The sequence below is a fragment of the Hevea brasiliensis genome, chromosome 16, assembly GCF_030052815.1.
Source record: "Hevea brasiliensis isolate MT/VB/25A 57/8 chromosome 16, ASM3005281v1, whole genome shotgun sequence".
In the NCBI taxonomy this organism is placed as follows: domain Eukaryota; kingdom Viridiplantae; phylum Streptophyta; class Magnoliopsida; order Malpighiales; family Euphorbiaceae; genus Hevea; species Hevea brasiliensis.
In genome coordinates this window covers 62,740,388-62,761,100 of record NC_079508.1, presented here as the reverse complement: position 1 = coordinate 62,761,100, position 20,713 = coordinate 62,740,388, and the positions used below count along the sequence as shown (strand labels likewise).

At 29.3% G+C, this 20,713-nt stretch overlaps 2 protein-coding genes across 2 annotated transcripts; both read right to left on the bottom strand.

Annotated features, from left to right (window-relative positions):
• Window positions 1-53: 53 nt before the first annotated feature.
• LOC110637874 (LOB domain-containing protein 40) lies at window positions 54-1,467 on the bottom strand. Its single transcript, XM_021788244.2, has 2 exons — window positions 1,093-1,467; window positions 54-1,000 (listed from the first exon to the last, which is right to left on the bottom strand). The coding sequence occupies exons 1-2, from the start codon at window positions 1,280-1,282 to the stop codon at window positions 288-290; spliced, it is 903 nt and encodes a 300-aa protein (XP_021643936.1). The 5' UTR covers window positions 1,283-1,467; the 3' UTR covers window positions 54-287.
• Window positions 1,468-16,722: 15,255 nt separating this feature from the next.
• LOC110637866 (uncharacterized) lies at window positions 16,723-19,248 on the bottom strand. Its single transcript, XM_058137938.1, has 4 exons — window positions 19,092-19,248; window positions 17,930-18,131; window positions 17,772-17,835; window positions 16,723-17,434 (listed from the first exon to the last, which is right to left on the bottom strand). The coding sequence occupies exons 2-4, from the start codon at window positions 18,094-18,096 to the stop codon at window positions 17,135-17,137; spliced, it is 531 nt and encodes a 176-aa protein (XP_057993921.1). The 5' UTR covers window positions 18,097-18,131; window positions 19,092-19,248; the 3' UTR covers window positions 16,723-17,134.
• Window positions 19,249-20,713: the final 1,465 nt, after the last annotated feature.

The window sequence follows — 20,713 nt, the reverse complement described above, 5'->3', positions numbered from 1 at the left end:
ATCGGATAAATTTAATTTAATATAATATAAAATTATTCCATGGAATACGTAAGTGACAGTTAAAAACAAGATCCCTCTATTGATTTGCCATGTCTACTCATGTAAAAACCAAATTTGTACACCTCTATTTTTTTTACCATAAAGGGTCCCAAAAAAAAAGAAAAAAACATAAAACAAAGCCAAAAATAAAAAAACTGACTCCTCTTCTAAACAAGGGCCGATGGATCAAGCTGAGCCGCCAAAACTGGACCTTCTTACATTAGTCACATTTTCTTTTTTGTTTATTTTTAGTGACGAGCCGGACAGTCTAATCCCAGCTCTATCTTACACGATTCATCGTCAGACGACCCATAGCCATAAGCCTCGAGTTTCCTTTTCTTCACGGGCACCACGTGACTTGCACGCGACAAGGGCTCAAGCCCCAGGGTCAACTCCAATCCAAGTCCGGCCATTTCCGTACTAGCGTGATCCTGGACTCCTTCATTGCTCTTCGCGGCTGACTCCGGCTCAGCTCGGAAAAGCAGCGAAGCCTCAGCCGTTTCTACGGAGACCATGCTCTCCGACTCTTTGCTATCGCCGTCCACCATTGCTAACTCCGACTGGTGACTCACCGTCGACTCGTGACTCGTCGACCGAGTCAGATCATCTCGTGCCGGCTCGACCGCCGAGCCGAACCCAGCTCCACCACTTTGCTTGTTATTGCTAACTTTAGGCTTCACAGCTCTCCTAACCCTGCAACGAGCCTTGACTCGGTTGGGATCGTTTGAAGCAGCAGAGTTTTCATCCTTGGACACGTGACGAATATCGTAAGCCTTCAACGGAGGTCCATGACCATTGGCTGCTGCTTCAGAATTGATCGGAGTGATCGGAGTTCCTTTAAGCACGGCTTCGACGGCGGCCTGGCAGAGCTGCCAACTCCCGGACCACAACAACCCAACAGACCCATAAATCGGGTTCACTATCCTTCCACAAGCCTCATAAAGCAAAGACCTGAAAATCGCTGTAACCAAATAAAAGAAAAACAAGGTCATTTCATTTCCAAGTTCTTCAAAACCAAAAACAATCAATCCATGATGATGATCGGAGACTAACCAGGACGAAGGTGTTCAGGGCCAGCGTTGATGAGGTTCATAAGGCCAGCACGGCCATAAAACTTGGCAAGAAAGACAGTGGCGTTGGCTTGGGACTCAGGGCTCTTGATCCACTGCAAGCAAGGTCTAATACTGCAATTCTCACTGCAGCCCTTGCGCAGAACTCGACATCCATTACAACTCATCCGCATTTTGGAAGGAAAAAATTGAGGAAATAGGAAATTGAGAGGTAGAGAGATTGTGGGATTGGAGGAAGAAAGAAAAGAGAGAAGTGGGTATTTAAGAGGAAGGGAAGAGAGATTTGTATAGGAGCCGCTGGGTTTAGAGGTACTGGGTACGCATCTTGTTTTTATCTCCAAGACACTGGTTTCCACATTCAAGGAGGTTGGGTTTTGTACAAACTTTTTAGCTTTTAAAAAATAAATATTTAATTGGATTATAGTATGTTGTGTTTGTTTCCACCAGTCTCGCCTACAGAGCGTGACGACAACTTCCAGTAAATGGAACCCATTTCACATTGACATTGGAGGGTGGGTACTGTTGCATTGCATGCTTGCCAACGTAGAAACAAACAAAGCCAAACTCCTATTTGTTTGTTTGTTTGCGTGTGTAGTAACCAATGCATTTCACTTGTTTTGCCTTAATTACCCTCGCATGAATAATTAACACAATAATTGATGTAATTTATCTATTAATATAATAAATTATTTATCATCTTTAATCTAATAAGCATAATTTTATAAATAGTAAATCACAAAAATTACTTAATTTTTGTTTAATTTACTTTTTACTTTTAATGTCACTAACATTGATTTATAATAAAATAGATAAAATTCAGTGTTAAATTCCTATTTATTCTCTAAAATTAACTATACTTTTAATAATAATAAATATATATACATCGAATACAACTAATAATAATTTCTCTTATATTTTTCATTCAATAGTTTCTTATTAGTAATTTGAAAGTGAGCACATTTACTGTTTATCAAGAAGCAAAAATGCTTGCAATTGATTCGCTTCTTTCACCACGACATTGTCTGGTAAGCTTTTTTTTTTTTTTATGTTCCTCTAATTTGTATTTTGCTGTTTTTATTATTATTTTTTAAAAAAACTCATAGTTTTGGCATGATTGAACAAAACGAAGCGGGGGCAAAAAGGTAATAAGGGAAAGCACAGAACAGGTGTGCAATAGAGAGTGAGAAAAGGTTAGAAAAGGCATGCAAATGGGTTCAAAATTTAAGGATGGAAGAGAGGAGCGCGTGGCAAGCACGTTTTGGTGTCAGAGTGCGGTCGAATCGCCACATATTGGGGAAAGAGGGGGGTCCACGGGGGATGAGGGCTCCTGGTTTAAAAAATAAATAAATAAATAAAACTTAAAGCTCCTGGTTTTCGGGAGGTCGTGTGTTCGAAACCGCTTTCGAACAAAACCGGTAACCGGTTTCCGGATTTGTAGAAGCGAGCGTGAGCGTGAGCGCGTGTAATGTGTGGGAGTGTGGGTCTGTGGGCGCATTACAAGAGTTGATCGCCAACGGTTTTGGAGGAGAGAAGGGGCTTTTGCTTGTGTATTATGCTTATCATCTTAGGGCATCACAACTAGGATTATATTAGATTTAACTTTTGCTTAAATCTAGACTAATCTAATTTGTTCACACCCCCTCCCCCCCCCCCCCCCCCCTTTTTAATTTATTGTTTAATTATTTTTGCTTTTTTTAGCCAAGTATTGAATATAATTTGAACTTTTCATAAAAATCAAATAAATTCAAAATAATTTTAATTAATCATCAATTATTTTAATTAAATTCAAAGTAGTAGTAATTTAATAAAATATTTTTTTTATTAGTGTTTTATTAAATTATTACTAATTTGGACAAATTCAAGAGCATGCAGATGATTGTTCCTATTTTGGTCTTATTGTACATGATTGTTTGGACCTGTTAAAAGAATTTCATCATGTATCTATTTCTTTTGTTAAGAGGTTAGCGAATATGTTTACTTACACCTCTGTTAAAGTAATTTATCTTGTGTCAAATTTATCGTTATTCCTCCTATGTTTATGTGTAAAGTTCACAGTATTGATTTCAGTTAATGTAATTTTTTTTAAAAAAAATTAAGTATTAAAAATTATTTACAAATTTCAATAAAAAACTAAAAAAAAAAAAAAGTAAAACACATAAACCTATATCTAAGAACATCGAGAATCCAAAACATCAATAACAATCAAGAACCAGTATATCAAAAATCAAAAACTAATAATAATAATAATAATAATAAGGACTACTAAATCAAGAACAATCCTAGAAACATCACAGGAAAACAATCACAGAACACAAAAAATTCAACCCTCAAAAACATAAAAATTCAAAATTTTCTTATGAGATTCCAAATCACATATTGATGTTCTCTTAAAATTTTGTTTTTAATAAAAATTCGAAGAATATCGTTTTAGTTATTAAAGCTCCAGTGGCTGCCATAGCAAACTAATCCACCCACTAGCAATGGTTAATGAAAGATTTTTTTTTTTTGTTTAGTGTATTCAGAGCACGCACACATATTTCTATCGGCAATTTTCTCCATTTATATTAATCGAATACTCGACTTTATTTAAAAGATATAGAGCTCTTTATCATTTGTACCAACTTTGTTAATAACCAATGCATATATGTTTTCTTCTTAAATATATAAATTTATTTTACTAAAATCAAGGAAAAATTAAATTCTTGCATCAATGGGAACACAATATTTTAGTATTCTTGATGTACACAATAATTTTCAGCTATTGATTGCCAATATTGCATCTTTGGTGCGGGCTAGTGGCTAATGCCTAGTCATTGCGGTAGGTGACAGTTTTGTTGCTCTAGTGCAGGGGTGAGCATTCAGTTCGAATCAAACTGAACTGAATTAAATTATAAAAATTGAATTACATATTTTAGAAACTGAACCGAATCGAAATTGATGAAAAATCAAATCAAACCGAACCATTATATTTTGGTTCGATTTAAATTGATCGGTTTTGATTTTTATTTATTTATTTATTTTTAATTTATACTTGATTTTCAAGTTATTTGATCTAATTTTGACATTGATTTGAACCTATTAACCATTAATCAATGAAATTAAACAATTTAAATATATAAAATTAAATATAATTCATAAATTTTCTATAAAAATAAATCAATTCAAAAATCGATTCGGTTCAATTTAATTCGATTTGAATGTATAAAATTACTATTCAGTTTAATTCGGTTCTATTTAACCGATTTTATCTCTTCAAAATCGAACTGAACCGAAATAACATAAATTTTTATAATATAAAACCTAACCAAACCGATTAAATTTTAAAACTAAACCGATTGAACCGAATTAATTCGGTTCGGTTTGATTTTTTGATTTGAACCTCAATTTGCTCGCCCTTACTCTAGTGTCATGATCTAGAATTGGGTTTATCGATATGGGTTGGGTTAGATTATTAGATTTTAGTTTTTTAATAGTAAATATTTTTAATATTTAAAAATATAAGCTAATAATTTTTAAGTTATTGATAATTACCCTTAAATTAAAAAAAAAATTATTATTAATTTAATTATTTTTTAAGTCCATGGTAAATTTTTTTAGAGTTAAATAAATATTTATTAATTTACTTTAACCTTTTAAGCCATTGATAATTACTCTTTGAGTTAAATATGTTCTTATTAATTTAATTAATTATTTAAGTCTCTATGAATTGAAAATTTTTTACAAGCCCACTTGATATCGTGCTCTATTAAATGTGAATCTAGCATATCCATTGCTACTGGGTCATGCAATGCTTGACGCTCCTTTTCTGTATCCAGCATGAGACATGCCAAAAAGCACTGAATATAGCACTGAATATACTGAATGATAATAAAAATGCATAACATTTATATTTTCAATCAATATTATGTAATAAAAATGGACGTGAACTAAACATTTATCTATCTCAATAAATTACTTGATAGAACATTCATCTATCACTATAAATCACTCGATGATAATTAAATTTATTTAATCTAAATTTTTAATATTTTGGCTCTAAAAGTAATTAGTTAAAAAAACACAATTTTTTTGGGGAACTATAATATTAGCTCTATAAGTCTATAACATATTTACTTAATATTGAGTTGCCAATCACGTCATATAAAAAGACCACATAAAAATGTAATTAATCAATACTCTTTCTTTAATTTTATTGGCTAAAAAAGCACATTTACAACTAAAATTCATTTTTCAAAAATTTGAGTGTCATAAAAATTTATAACGATCTTGTGAGCATGTAGTCTCTTGACTTTAGCAAGAGTCATATATATATATATATATATATATATATATATATATATATATATATATATATATATATATATATATATAATAGTTAGCTTTGTTACAGGTCTGGGTATGTTAATTACTTTTGATGACATACGAGATTTAATCACTGTGATTTGGAAAATGAATCATATGCATCTAAATAAAGTGGGGCATTGCCACATTATTGATATTCCACATCTAATAATTTCCTTTAATATTTTAATGAATGGGCGGCTGCAAAGAATTTGGAAGACAACGACTCTCCAACTCAATTTAATACCCCAATATTCAATTTATTTTTTTTTTCTTTCTACCATCAAATCCATTGGACTTGACTTTTATTTATTTTTTAGCCAAAGAAAAAAAAAAATCATATACACTCACTGGTTTTAGGTACCCTCTTGCCCTTATAAATTTAATTTAATTTGGTGGATCAACTTGCATGGTTTTGAATAAATTAATGGGTATTCTTTTTACCCACCATTTGCAGAATATAATGTGAAACTGCTGTGTTTGAGTTACAATTTTATATTTGATGTTTCCTCGTGTGGACGGTTCATGTTTTTATCTTATACATATTACATTATCTATGCATATCTTAATAATTAATTAAGCAGTAATCATTTCAATAAGCTAAATTTCTTTTTGGCTTAATACCTCCTCTTCTTATGTTAAAGGACTTTCAATAAGCAGTAATCATTATATTATTAAATTGTGAAAGAAAATTAAAGAAGACAAAATGACAAGTTAATTATATTAATAAGTAAGATACTTTTAATTGGATATTTGATTAGATAAAGTAATCTAGAGAGAGAAATAAATTAAGATGTTAAATAAAATTGTTAACCTATAATGAAAGCTAAGTTAAAGTGTATATGCAAGCTATCATAATGAGCAATTAGCCAAATTCATACACCCACCAACACTTTATATTGATTGACATGACTTAAATTTAATTATTTTCATACATTATTTCTTCTCATGCACTATTTCGAGTAATGTTGCTCGACAGGTCACTTTAAAAAAAGTTTTCTAGCATTCTTCAAAATTTTCCAGGAAAAGAGAGCTGGCGATCAAAACCTGAAAGGAGAAAGAAACGGATACAATTACCAAAGTTTGGCTTGTTCTGAATCCAAAGAGCAAAACCTGCCAAAAAACTATCATTAAACCCAGAAGTGGACAGCTTGTGAAGACGTTAAGAAATGGAAAATTTGGAGAGAAAGTTCTGATTCTTTTGGGAACCCGAGAGCTTCATGCTTCAGCCAAATGGGTTGAAGCTTGGGCACAGTGTCATGCAATAGTGTCCAAAAACTCATGCAAAATGTATAGCCAGCGCGTGGCCTTTACTTTTTCAGAGCTTGTCAGGGTTCAACAAACCCTATTTTAAATACTGTGAAATTTCTTAAAAAAAAAAAAAAAAAAAAAAACTCCCATGTTTATAGGAAAATTTTATACGAAAAAACTAACAGCAGGTAAAAAGTGGTGTCTCTGGTGGGTTCCTTTTAGAAGGCCTAGGTTTCTAGTTTTGTGGGGTTGATCTTTTAGGAGGCTAGGTTTCTAGCTTAGGGCAAGGGTAATTAATGACAAAAGGAGATTAAATTAAAAAAACTTACAGTGTTCATATATACAACGCATTTTTCAAGCATGCCGAGCACAATGTCATGTCTGGGATCTGTGAGGACGCAGAATTTTCATTTAGGAGTCCATTTTATTATATTTTAATTATTTTTAAATTAAAAAATATATCAAATTTAATCTTTTTATTACATTTTAATTGTTTATCTTAAACTTAAAAAAAAAAAATGTTTATCCACACTTATTGATTGTAGAATTTACTTTAACCCAATTGAAAATTATAGAATTTACTTTGGTGTAAATTAATAAGATATTTTTATTGAATGGTTCAAAATTTTTTTTTATAAAAATTATGATAAAAATGATGAATTCATAAATAAAATTTTTAAATTATTTGATAAAAAATAGTTTATTAATTTGTTTCATGATATAATAGATACTTACTAGTGTATTACAAATCAAATGCGTATTATTGTTGATAACAAGTTTGTGCACTAAAAAAATTTTATGCATGATTTTAGTTAGATTTATATTATATGTAAAATATAATTATACATTTTTTATTTATTTTTAAAAGTTAAAACATTTATTTATCACTAAAATAATCAAATGACTTATTTGATGTATTTTTAAAATTTAAATGACTTATTTAATATTTTAAAATTTAAAAGATTAATTTAAATAAAATACTTTAAGAATTTATTACATAAATTATTTGGACAGTTTGAAATCAACTTTTGATTTTAAAATATTTTATAACTTTAAAATTAATTTTTTAAAGCTAATAATTGAAATTATAATAATATCATTGATAACTTAAAACTTTAACATTAAAAGCCTTTTCAATCGTTGATAATTGACTATTGATAATTAATTACAGTCGTTACATTTAATAAATATTTAAATAATATAATATATTTAATTTTACATATTTTTTTAAATTAATTATCGTTAAATTGATGTTATCACAGTTAATAATATGTATTGAAAATTTTATTGATTTCAAATTTAATTAAAAATACAATATATTAGTTAAAAACTTTTTTACGTAATGCTATATTAAAGATCTTATTAATATATTATCAAAAAATTTAACATATTTTTTGAGTCAATTTAGCTCTAAAATATTGAATATGATGAATGAATGAATGAAAGCGTGTAATTGTTGAAAACCAGCAAGCTTGTAGATATGGATCACAGGGGCAGCTCCAGGTATTTGGGAAAGTAATACCGCGTTTGGAAAACCTAAAAACCAGTGGCTGCGTAGGTAGATGGATTTGTCTCCAAACCCAGCAATATGCAGCGTCGTGACTCATCGTGAGTGGTGATCCCAGCCTCCATTTTTGGAAAATATGCTTCCCTTGCACTATCTGGATTGGATTACACGTAATAAATAATACACGTAATTAACATTCTAGGTTTCTGACTAATCCTTAGTTTCCACTACCTTTTAGGTGATGGTTTAGTTGATAAATATATTTAATTAATTTAAGTTCCATCTCTTTCATGGTAATTTTTTTTATTGTATAAATTAACATATAAAGTTTGTTATTTTAATTTCACATAATTTTGAAATTGGAAATGAAGAATCCTAAGCGGGTCATTTGTATGATTGTGGTGACTGAGTTGACATGGCAGTCGAGTTTGGCGAGAAAGTGAAAGTTGGAAGGAAAGACCAGAGAGCCATAACCTCATGCAAAATGTGAAGCCAGCACGTGGAAAACCTTCTTGCTTTTTCTTTAGTGCACGAGTCTATGGAGTCAATATGCTGAGTCGGTACATCAAATCAGCAATAAATAGTCAAATGTTTTGTAATTTTAATATTTAGATTTTAAATTAAAATATATTAAACAATGTGTAATAATTTTTTTTTTAAATAAAATGAAATTTCAAATAAATATCAGCTGTAGTTTTAAAATTATAATTGTTACTAATAAAAATATTTATTTATAATATATTATCATTAATTAATATATAATTATGTGAATCAGGTCAAGTAATTAAATGAATTTTTTATTTTATTAATTAATATTTAAATTTCATAAAAAATATATAAAACGATATAAAAATTATATAATATATATGTGAAAGTCACTTTGATAATTAATGAACTATATATTAAAATCATATTATTTATATTATTTTTTTAAAATATTATTCAATATTTATATTTTTAATAAAATTAACTACTTAATTTTTATATTTTTAAAAATACGTTATTTAATTCATAAATTTTTTAAAATATAGAAATTAAATAATCAATTTTATTAAAATATAAAAATTAAATAATAAATTTTCAAATAAAATTATTGAATTACATAACAATAGATAACCCTTTCTCTTTCTATAAAAATAAAAAATAACAATAATAATTGAAATCGCGAGAATTAAAAACCAAATCAACGTGTAATTTATGGTTTTCGGTGCAACGGAAAGCGGCATTAGCTCCAGGCATTTAGGAAGCTAAATACTGCCTTAGCAAAACCAGCGGCTGAGTGAAAATTGGAAGCAGCCACCATGTCTAGAAAAATGGTCACCCACTTCCCTTAATTATAAGGAAGTGGAAAATAATTGAGCAACTAATTGGTCCTATGAATAAATGAAAAGGTCAATGACATGAATGAAGATTTCTTCATGGATTATCTTTCAATTTTCTCCGCCTAACTACTGGATCAATCAATTTGACTATGCTTACACTTCTTCTACCCTTGCATTAAGCTGATAAGTAGGTCATCAACAAATTAAATCCTTCAATTTCCAAAAAAAAAAAAAAAAGTTTATATACAATTCAATTAATAATAAATATTTTCCTTGTATCAGTTTACTGAGTTGTCGGTTAATTGGGCGTCGGCACAAGAAAATGACAAGTAAAATATGAGGACAAAATCTCGTGTGAGGAGAAACAAAGGATACGTGTCAAAACCCAAGAGACAAATGGATCATTTGCAGGGTATACGCTAAAGAAGTTCCATGCAGATTTGTCCAATTAGTTTCAGAAAACATGACAAACCCTGAAACCATCTTTATTTGTCATTACCTTCAAGGTTTTAATGGAATTTTCTTTTTGAATTCTACTGCTGCCTGTGTGTATATCTGTATATTTTAGATAATCAACTTCACTTGGCGGTAGATAAAGGTTGTCCAGCTTAAAACTAAAGTAATTTAATTAATAAATGATTATACATATATATAGTTTAATAGCAATCATATTATATTTCTTTTGCAACCAATAATGAAGCAATCAATGTCTGTGATTACCCAATCAAACATGGATGGCTTAACTAATTTCAACCCAAAAAAAAAAAATTAAAGATATAATAAAAAAGGAGGAGGGAATTGATAATTTATAAAGAAAAAGGCTAGGTTGCAGAAGAAGGATGCATGCATGGTTTAGTTACATTATATAGCTACTAGTGAATCCTGCCATTATTGGTTCCCAAAATTCAAGGGTATTACAGATTTTTTATTTTTTAATTTTAAATTGTTAGTGTTATAGGCTTATAGGTTCTGTTTTTAATTCACTAAATTAATTAAATTCATATTCTAATATGAATAAAGACTCTTGATTGAGAATCTAATTCCAAAATTGACGATGACTCAATAAAATAAGCACACTTGGTTAAACAACCCAACCCTCGCTAACCAAATTATGATATTTCTTGTTTTATTCTATGGTAATAATATATGTTTAATTAGTCCATCTACATAGGCCCCTTGTATAAGTAATTTGAGGATAATATATCTGTTAAAAACACATTAATATAGTTAATTACAGAATTTAAAAGTTTGGATAATATGAGAAACACGTCTATTTAATGAATTATATAGTAATATAATATGTAATACATGGGCAGCCTCTAGTTCCTTGGAAGATCATTAATTACCACATATAATTTTATAAATTATTTACCATTATCATCCAAATCAATTCCTATATTAACATTTTTTTATTTATAATATAAAATAAATTTCTCTTTCGATTTATTCCATTTCATGCATATCACCTTTTTTTCTTATATATGTATAATTTAATGAGAATATTTTATTTTATTTTATTTTATTTTACTTTAAGACCAATGTGAATTGACTTTTATAATAGCATCTTGCTGATTATTTTAATGTTTGTTGGTTCTTAGATTCATCCCCCCTGAAGATTATTCTTCAGACAAAACTACGTGTTAATTAGACCTAATTAAGTGGCCTAAAGATATTACCTACAGAATCTAATGACATTGTCATTACTGCTAAACTGCTCATAGTTTCATATATAATATCTAATACAATTTGTATCTATGTCATCATCTGCTTATGCTGTTTATTATTTTAATATTAAAATAATTAAATAATAATTTTTGTGCATTTCCATTTAAAATTATATTATACTTTTTAAAGTTAATAATTTAAAATATAAATTATAATATTTAAAATCAAAATTTATATTCATCTATTATTATTTTAATTTATTTTGTTTTTGTTGAATATTTTTTTTTAATATTAGTAAAAAAAAAAAAAAAAAGGAGAAACAACTAGTTGTAAGAAAATGTGGGAAAGAGGTAAGGGCATGTGATGGAATGAGGATGGGGTCTAAATAGACAAGTTGCACATGGAGACGTAGAAAATGGGGCGTGTTATAGCTCCTGGTTTTAAGGAACAAGTGTTACCACTTTTGGAGAAAACACAAAACAGACCACTGGTTTCTGGTATTTGGTTAAAGCCTAGAGAGGACCACGGGCGCCTCTCTTCACATCACATCACATCTGTTTACTTGTTTTGTGGGGTCCATTTCCATGCCTTAATTTCATCACGACATCTAATCACACACACGCAATATGCATTTAATTAATTTATTTCTTTAAAAAAATAATTTTATAATTCATTGGGATTTAAATTTAAAAATTTTATAATTTAAAATTAATGATAAATTCATTGGAGTTTGTTGTAGATTTAAGTCATTGGGAGTATTCATGTTGTAGGGCCCTCTAAGAAGCAGCAGCCAATCTCAAATAGACTTGGAACTTTTCTACCTCGTCTTCTTTTCATTTTGTTTTAGCTTAATTAATTTATTATTACGATTATAATTATATTAAATCTTATTATTTATTATTAATTAAGTCAAGTCGTAAATATTAATCTCAAATGAATTACATTGTAAAAGTCAAGATTTATCCGATTGAATTGAGGGGTTAAACAAATTAGGTAGTCCTCTAAGCTTGTAATTGAGTTTATTTTATATTTTTAAAAAATTTTAAAGGTGATAGAAATTATTAGAACTTAAACTTGTAATTTAATTTTTACATTGTAAGATAATTATTTAATTACTGAATAATCAAATTTATTTATAAATTATGAAAATAAATAATGAATTCATTATCCAATTTATTATCCAAAATAATAAATACTATGACTAACCCTCAATCAAGGAGGGTGGAAATGGCGTGAATGAGGTTGGGCCTGAAATTGGCCCAACTAATGCCCAAAAAAAAAAAAAATTGGTGTAATTGTGAAAGACATTGCCACCTTAGAATTTTCAATTAAGTTAGTTTTGTGGGTATAAATATATATGTATATATATATATATTAAAACCATTAGTTCACTTTTTTTTTTCTAGAAATAAAATCATACAATTTGCAGACATGGTGATTATCCTAAGCTTCAATTTTTTTTTTTTATATTTTTAACCCTTGAATATTTAAAAAAGTAATTATCAATAAATATTCTTAATTAAAAAATAATTAAACATTTCTTAGGGAAATGGCATTTCCTTAAAAAAAATGGTATTTTTTAGATTTTGATAATCTTATTTAAATGTAAAAATATTTATATATAAATAACATAAATACATACTATTAATTTAATATTACAATCACATAATAAAAAATATTTTCTTAGGAAACAATTTTTATAAAAAACATTTTCTATATAAAAGTTATTTCGCGGAAACAAACGAGTTTAGGTTTTTCTTTCTTTTAATAAAATTATATAGATAAATCAATTGGATGATAAAAAAAAAAATCATAATATTTGTTGATGTGATTAATGTAATGTTACTATCAGTATTTGATTAATCTATCTGCACACTCTTTTTTATTTTACAAACAATAAATTTTATTTAAAATAATAATTTATTTATTATCATTAATTGAATATATAAGTGGTAATAATTTTTTAAGAAATAAATATTAATTTTAATTTTCACTATTTCCTTATAAAGGCCAAATGTTTTGACTTCAGTCATTTTCTCATTTTGCTTCAGTTCAATAACATTTACAGATATATATTTTTTAATATGCTTAAACTTTAGTTTAAAAATGTTAATAATTAGAAGGAGACAAAGACAACGATTTAAATTAATGTCACAGAATTGTTTCCATAGTAAAGAAAAATTAAATAAAGGTATAATTTTAATAATAATTCAATCTTATCATTGATTCGTGTAAGTATATTTCTTTACTTTTTAAAAAAATAATAAAAAAAAATGATAAAAATGTGAGAAATAACCCCATTTTCATAATTAGTATGGTTGTGTATTGATTTGATGGACAAGGGTAATTTTTTATTTTTTTCAAATGTTCACTGTTATACACTAATCTATCATGATGATGACGAGGTGACTAATAAATATGGATTAAATGTAATCAAAACCCATTCAAGAAATATTTGGGGGTATGGATTAATTTTCCATGTTCCAAGAGATAGGTCGGCTCTATGTTAATACTTTTCAATCTATTCATAATTAAACTAGTTGAGTTTTCAAAGTAATCTCCAAACTTGATAAGCCAATTCCACTATTTTCTTTATACTATGATAGTTATATCATGGGCTATTGCACTATTTTCAATGGTTTTACTTTCCCATTTGAATTATACTTTTACCATTGCATGATATATATATATATATATATGAGTAAAAAATGTAAAGATAATGATCCCTAATGATACATGAGTTTTGAGGAATGCTGCCTTGCCTAACTTGTTTTCGTACCCTATGCATGAATAAGAGTGAATTAGGTGAGGGGAGGAAAATGAAGGTAAAGAAAAAGTAATTATTTTAGGGAAAAGCATACAAAAATATTATGTGATTTAATATTTTGACACATGAAATTTTATTATTTAATTTTTATCAATTTGATATTTAATATTTTGTTTTATTAATAAATATAAATTAAATTATTAATTATCATTAAATAATATAAACATGACAAATACATGACATTAATATAGCAACACATAAACAACATTGCACCATTTATTTTTATATCAACGCTATATGAAAGATATAGGAAAGGCCCAAGTCTGAAAATTTGGCCCACTAATTAATTTGCAGTAAGATCCTTGAAGATATTAAAAATGGTATAACAGTCCAATCCAAGTCCTCTCGTTCTGTTGTGCCTCGAGGTGTGAATGGTATCAAAAATCATTAATTTGATGTAATTCAAACAATCCCAGAAGATTAAAAGAAGTGGATCTGGATTATGATGTGTTGTGGTATGGATCTCGAAAACTTGATGCGTGAAAACTTTGTATGAAAAAGTATTTGCTCGTTTATTGGAATAAATTTTAATAACTATTTCTGAATTTATATAGTTCTAATATTATAGTTTTTTAACTTTAAAATGTAATATAAATTTTTTTTAATTTTAAATTTTATACAGTAAAATTCTTCTGACTTTCAATTATTGATTTTTTAGTTAGATGTCGACGTGAACAAATCCAGCATGACGATTAGTCAATATTTTTATTTTATTTCTTATGAAAAATGTAAAATTATTCACTCTACACATGAGAAATTATTTTCTCTATAGAGAGTAGAAAAATTTAATTACACATAACTTAAAAGATGAAAGAAAAATGATAACTAAACATTACGTTAGAGCTGTCCAGGTTAACGTCTAATTGAAAACCGGTGATTGGAGGTTAGAGAAATTTTACTGTGTAAAATTTGAAAATTAAAAAGATTTTATATTATATTTTTAAATTGAATAACTATAATATTGTAACATATAAATTCAAGGACAATTATTAAAATTTATCCTGCTTTCTCATTTTCTTTTTGATCATTAAGGTATTAGTAATTAATGAAGACAATACTAGATCACTGAGCATTAAGAAGGCTAAGCCCATTTGTGCGACAAAAAAGAAAAGCCCATCAAATTTGAACATCAAATTTGATAACCGTGAAAATTCAAGTCCTCTGGACCAATAGCAGAATGATCCAAGCAAGAACAAATCAAAGGTGAAGCCTTACCAAGGCTAACTAAATGAAATTCAAAATAAGTTGATGGGTGTGCAAGTATCCGATCATGGGTAAAAATAGCCGGACGTACCCTACATTGAAAACGCTATCTATTTTACATGGATGCAATTCTATAAAGAACAGTATTCCCATGAAATATTGAAATGCACAAGCAGCAGAGGGAAAAACAGGAGGAGATAATATGGATCATTTCGAAATCTCTGCGATTTGAAAGATAATGTATGAACAATTGATTAAATTTTTTTGCAGGAATTATAATATCTTTTGAAGGAAAATCACTGCAATGCTGCATTTACAAGTTAGTAAATTTCCTATCTTCTTGCGCGTTTTACAGAGGCCCATTTAGCTTCAAGACGGGGACGTTTTATCAGTTAGCTTGAAGGAGTAAGAATCAGAAATTGGATTCAATTCATAAAAGTAGATATAGTCATATGACATCAAGAATTCACCAAAAAAATAATATATTTGTTTTTATTATCGTAAAAGGTGGGACAGGGTGATGCGTCTTTTTTAAAGTTTTACTCAGTCTTCTCTTTTAAGATAGCTTTTAGGAGTGAGTTGCACCTTATTCATTTTTTTAAGGTCTGTCAAAAATTTCCTAGGCCTCTTATCACACTCTAAATATTTGATTTTGAGTGTGAAAGGTATATTAATATCTTATATTAATTTGAAATAGGGTGAGTTAATTTTTAGAGTGTGTTAAGTTCGATTCATTTGTTTTAAATAAACAAAGTTGAAAAAAAAAAAAGAAAAGAATAAATACCGCCAAAGAATATCAAATTTGAGGAAGAGAATGACAGAAGAATCACAGGCTGTCCAACACGGAAACCAGAAATTATGATAAGGATTCATAATTCTATTAGAAGTGATAGACAGGTGTGGAACTTCTCTAAAGGTAGAAAATTACTGGTCAAATCAGGTTATGGCTTTCTTTGAGCGAAAGCAAAAGAACCAGTCCCCTGCGACTTTTCAATTGGAATTTAATTTTTCTTTTATGGATAGTGCTTTGCCATACTAAATTCTTTTCATCATTTATTCAAAAAGATTTTTTTTTTTTTTTTGAGAACAAGAAAAATGTCTTCTTTTACAATTGTTTAAACTACAATTTCTTTGTATTAAATTGGCAATGTTGAATGTTGATGTTGAGAGTTATGCCATGTGGACAAGTATGTTAAAAAAAAAAAATCCAGGGAATTGGAATTCTTTCGTTTTTTAATGCAACTAACAAGGTCCCTGATCATATGCACACTTTTCAAAAAGCTGCTGCAGTAACAGTGACCATATTTAAGAATCTTACCAATTTGCTCCAGTTGAAGATCAACCCACCTGTTGAAGAAACCACTTGTTTGATGTTTTGAAGCATGCTACCAGTAAAAATAGAAATTCTTAATCATTTCTTGCAGGACTATGCTGGAAAAGATGAAACAGTTTTTCACTGAAAAATTAAAGTAGAATGGTAACGAGTACAAATGAAAGGATGGAATGAAGGATCAAGACATTACAATTACTGAATTACATTCACAGAGTAAATGACAAAAATTCAATCACCAATAGGAACTATACACAAATTTTTTCATGGTGATCATCAAATGACCCTCCCAAAAACTAACCCTCTTATCTTACATTACAAAAAGAGCTAAGCTCTCAAACACATTCAAACCTCTCTGAAGAACACAAGGTTTGCCCCTTCACTTCTTTCTTCAACCAAACTAATTACAGAGAAATTAGCAATAATCACCAGCAAAACCATATCATATATATACACTAATTATAGCAATTCTTAACTCTCCCCAAAAAGATTCAAAATTCCCTCTTGTTAAGTCTGCTGAGTTTTGTGAATCTAGTGGCAATTTAACTTCCTTATATGTACACTTAATTTTTATGAGTTCTAAGCCATAGCAGGGATACTGGAATTTTGATGATCCCTATTGAGGCAATCAAATCCTTCTACTCTAACTGCAGCTGGTTTAAGCCCAAACTTCATTCTCACACACCCTCCTTTGCGTGATGTTGGAGAAGATAAACTTGAAGGTGATGGAATCAACAATGGTGACACCGGAGTAAGTTTTTCATCTCCAAATCGGGCATCTTGGATTACTGGGTTAGCAGCCCGGGTAGGAGGAGACCCACAAAAAAAAGGCAGTGGCGAGGCTACATGGTTTGCAGATTGTTCAGTCCCATGACCATCCTGTTAGTAGAAAGGCCCCAATCAATAAGAATCTCAATTTTGCACAAACATCAAAATTGACCAACAACCTACACTATCCTATCTGAGGGGGAAAAAAAATAATGCTCACTAAATAAGCTAACAAAATAATAAGTACAACTCAAAAGGATGCCCATCAAGAACGTAATTGATCTGCAAAAGAAATTATATCCACAAAGTATGTGTTGGAGAAGACAAATTTTAATTGGGAAATATTGTTCCAAAAAGAACATCATATGGTTTTATGCATTTATCAATACTATCCTCACGCAGCAGAGTTAAAAGGAAAAATAAAAGAAGTGGAATAAGAATAATTTACCTTCATGAGGATAATGTCCAGAAGCTCTGCCCCAGCTTTTGAATCACACATCTCAGCTTGATGACTGTTATTAAAAGAAACCGCCAAACATTAAAACACTCAAGAGTTGTAAACTTCAATTAGAGAGCAAAAACATTACTTAGAAAATATTGTTTTACCTCATGTGCCATCTCAAAGGCCTGCTGGGATTGTTAGCTAGAATTCCAACTCGACGGGGTTTGGGGCAAACAACAGGACCCTTGGAATCAAATATTGAAACCAAGCCTCTAGTCTCTGTCTGATCACAGGAGGCAATGGCGTTCTTATGAAGATTAAACTGATTCATCTTCAAATTTCGACGATTATTCTACAACAGAACGCCTGTCCATATCAACATAACAAACAATACATAAATGTCAGATAAATCATGCACAAAACTGATTCCGTGTGGATTAAAAGAAGATATTAAGTCTGTGCAACCATTTATGAATATCAATTAACCATTTGACTCGTATTAAATATACAAAAGAGCTGCTGAGCAGATCACCATAACACAATTACTTATAACATCATAAATCCAGATCCAATCAAAACAATATTACTTCACATCACAAAAAGCAATTAAAAAAAGTTTGAATTATCATATCCAATCACAAGGCTTAATTTTGTTAAGTTTGTATCTTAGATTTCTATAACCAAGAATATAAACATGAAAAGAACTTTTAAATTCGCTTTGATTTCTTTCTTCTCTCAAATTCTTCTCCACTTTTGATCAAAGATATATTTGACCACAGATCTAACCTCAAACCTTCCTAAAAACTAAAAAGAAAAAGAACAAAACTTTTCTATGTCACACTCACAAAGCCAGTCAAATCTACCAATCCAAACCAAATCAAGCTACTAAAACACGAGAAATTTTCAAAACCCAACCTCTTTTTTTTCCCCCCTTTAGTTGAACAAATAAAAAAAAAAAAAAAAACCTATACATATACAAAGGGACAGAGAGAAGGAAAAAACCATGAAAAACAATAGTACAGGAACCGTTTGGAATAAGATCACTAACAGCATAACCATGGAACAGCTCAAAGTCACCCAGAAAACGAAAATACACAGCTAAGAGTAGACAGATCTGATATAAAATTAGAAAATCATAGCTTTCATTTTAACATTTGACTAAAACTGTTAGGATAAAAAAACAACTAGAACAAAATAGCAAGTCCAGATCTGCTTATTGTGAAGGGAAATTTTGAACTCAAAGCGCAAAACCGCCACAAATCTACAGACGAATCTACAGTTGTGTAAGAGAGAGAGAGAGAGAGAGAGAGAGGAAAGGAAGGTTACCTGGAGTAATCCTCCGGTTGAAGAAAGCCAGGAAAGGTGCCACGAGGAAGAACAGAAGGAAGAGGGGCCAAGACGGATTTATAGAGGTGGGCGGATTGGGCTTTGGGTAGCTGCGGACTCGGTAAAAAAGAAATTCTAAAAACGGTGGCGTATTTTCTCATTTTTACATAATTATATAGTGGTTTTTTAAATAAAATAATGTTAACGCGTAAATATAAATTAAGGATTTTTATGTTTTTCATATGTTAAGCACAGAATTTTCGTAGAATTGCATTTTACTTCGGTGAATGAAATGATTCCAATTTTCATAAATAGTGGGCGAGAAAATTCTCTAATGTGAAAGCTTTGATTTAACAAAATAGCATCTATCATTTTCCTAGAAACTTTATTGAAACATTCTCTCCTTGGGAAAAAAAAAAATTATTATATAAAATTACTGTTTGGAAGCTGGGAATTTTTTAATAATCATTTTTTTTTTCTCAAAATTTTATAATCAATGGAAAAGTTGAGGATTTGACTTTTAATAAGACGGACATGAAAAAACGCAGCTGGAGGTAGTCCCCATTCAAGCTGGCTTCCATGTAAAATCTTACACCTTTATTCCAGGAAACTGATGTTAAGACAAATCATTATTTCTAAGAAAATAAAATAACGCGAAAGAGAGAGAAAAAGAAACCCGAGGCAGCTAAGCTTGGCTTATTTTATTATTTGCTTAGACCACCAGCGCCATTTACGCACCGGAGAAGGAGGAAACCGTGTCAAAGTAAAGGAATTTAAGTGGGTCCCCTCCCACGCCACGTCAGTGGTGTAAACATAATCCACCGCTGCATTGTCTGACTTCTCCACTGAAAATTTACAAACTGCGCTGGTGCTCCGCATTTTGGGTTGGGCCCCTGTCAGTGAATCTCTCCACGATCTCTCTTTCTTTGTCTTTTTTTTTTTATATACTTTATTTTTTATTTTAAAAAATCTTTATTTATTAATTTACTTATATATATATATTTCAGTTTAATTTATTTATATATTTTCATAATTATATTATTACATCTCCAAACATTTAATTTTATTAATTAAATAATTCTTTTATTTATTTTTTCGTAACATAATCAAGTGAAAGAATATTTTTTTATTCATAGTCTTTATCTCTTCCATTTACTTCTCCTATTCAAGCAAACCTGTTAAATTTTAATCATCAATTAATTTTTTTTAATAATTATAATTATTATATATATTTTTCATTAATTTTTCATTTTATATTATTTTTTTATACATAATAATTTCTCCTCCACTCCAGGCGTAGTTGGGAAATAAGGCTGCCTTCTCAAGTACATAACCACCTAATTTATGAGACTTTATTAATTAGAGTACGTTTCACTCAACTTAATATGTGTAATTTTTAATTGTTATTTTTGATGCATAGCAATGATAGATGAGTTACGTAATGAGAGTAATCCCCCTGAGCCCATTCTTATTCATCCTTCATTTCCTTTTTTGACACTTTTATTTCAGAGACAATAAATTATATATACAGTACATTTAAATTAAAATATCGTATATATAATTTACTTTTTCAAAAGCCAATGTCTATGAGAAATGCCTTATGAACTTGTTTTTTCCCTAAG

Excerpts from the sequence above, each read along its gene's own strand:
- LOC110637874 (XM_021788244.2), bottom strand. The coding sequence starts at position 1,282 with ATGCGGATGAGTTGTAATGGATGTCGAGTTCTGCGCAAGGGCTGCAGT. Across the intron at positions 1,001-1,092 it reads CCCTGAACACCTTCGTCCTG|CGATTTTCAGGTCTTTGCTT; the intron begins GTTAGTCTCCGA and ends ATTTGGTTACAG.
- LOC110637866 (XM_058137938.1), bottom strand. The coding sequence starts at position 18,096 with ATGAATCAGTTTAATCTTCATAAGAACGCCATTGCCTCCTGTGATCAG. Across the intron at positions 17,836-17,929 it reads CCTTTGAGATGGCACATGAG|TCATCAAGCTGAGATGTGTG; the intron begins GTAAAACAATAT and ends TTTTAATAACAG. Across the intron at positions 17,435-17,771 it reads TGGACATTATCCTCATGAAG|GATGGTCATGGGACTGAACA; the intron begins GTAAATTATTCT and ends TTCTACTAACAG.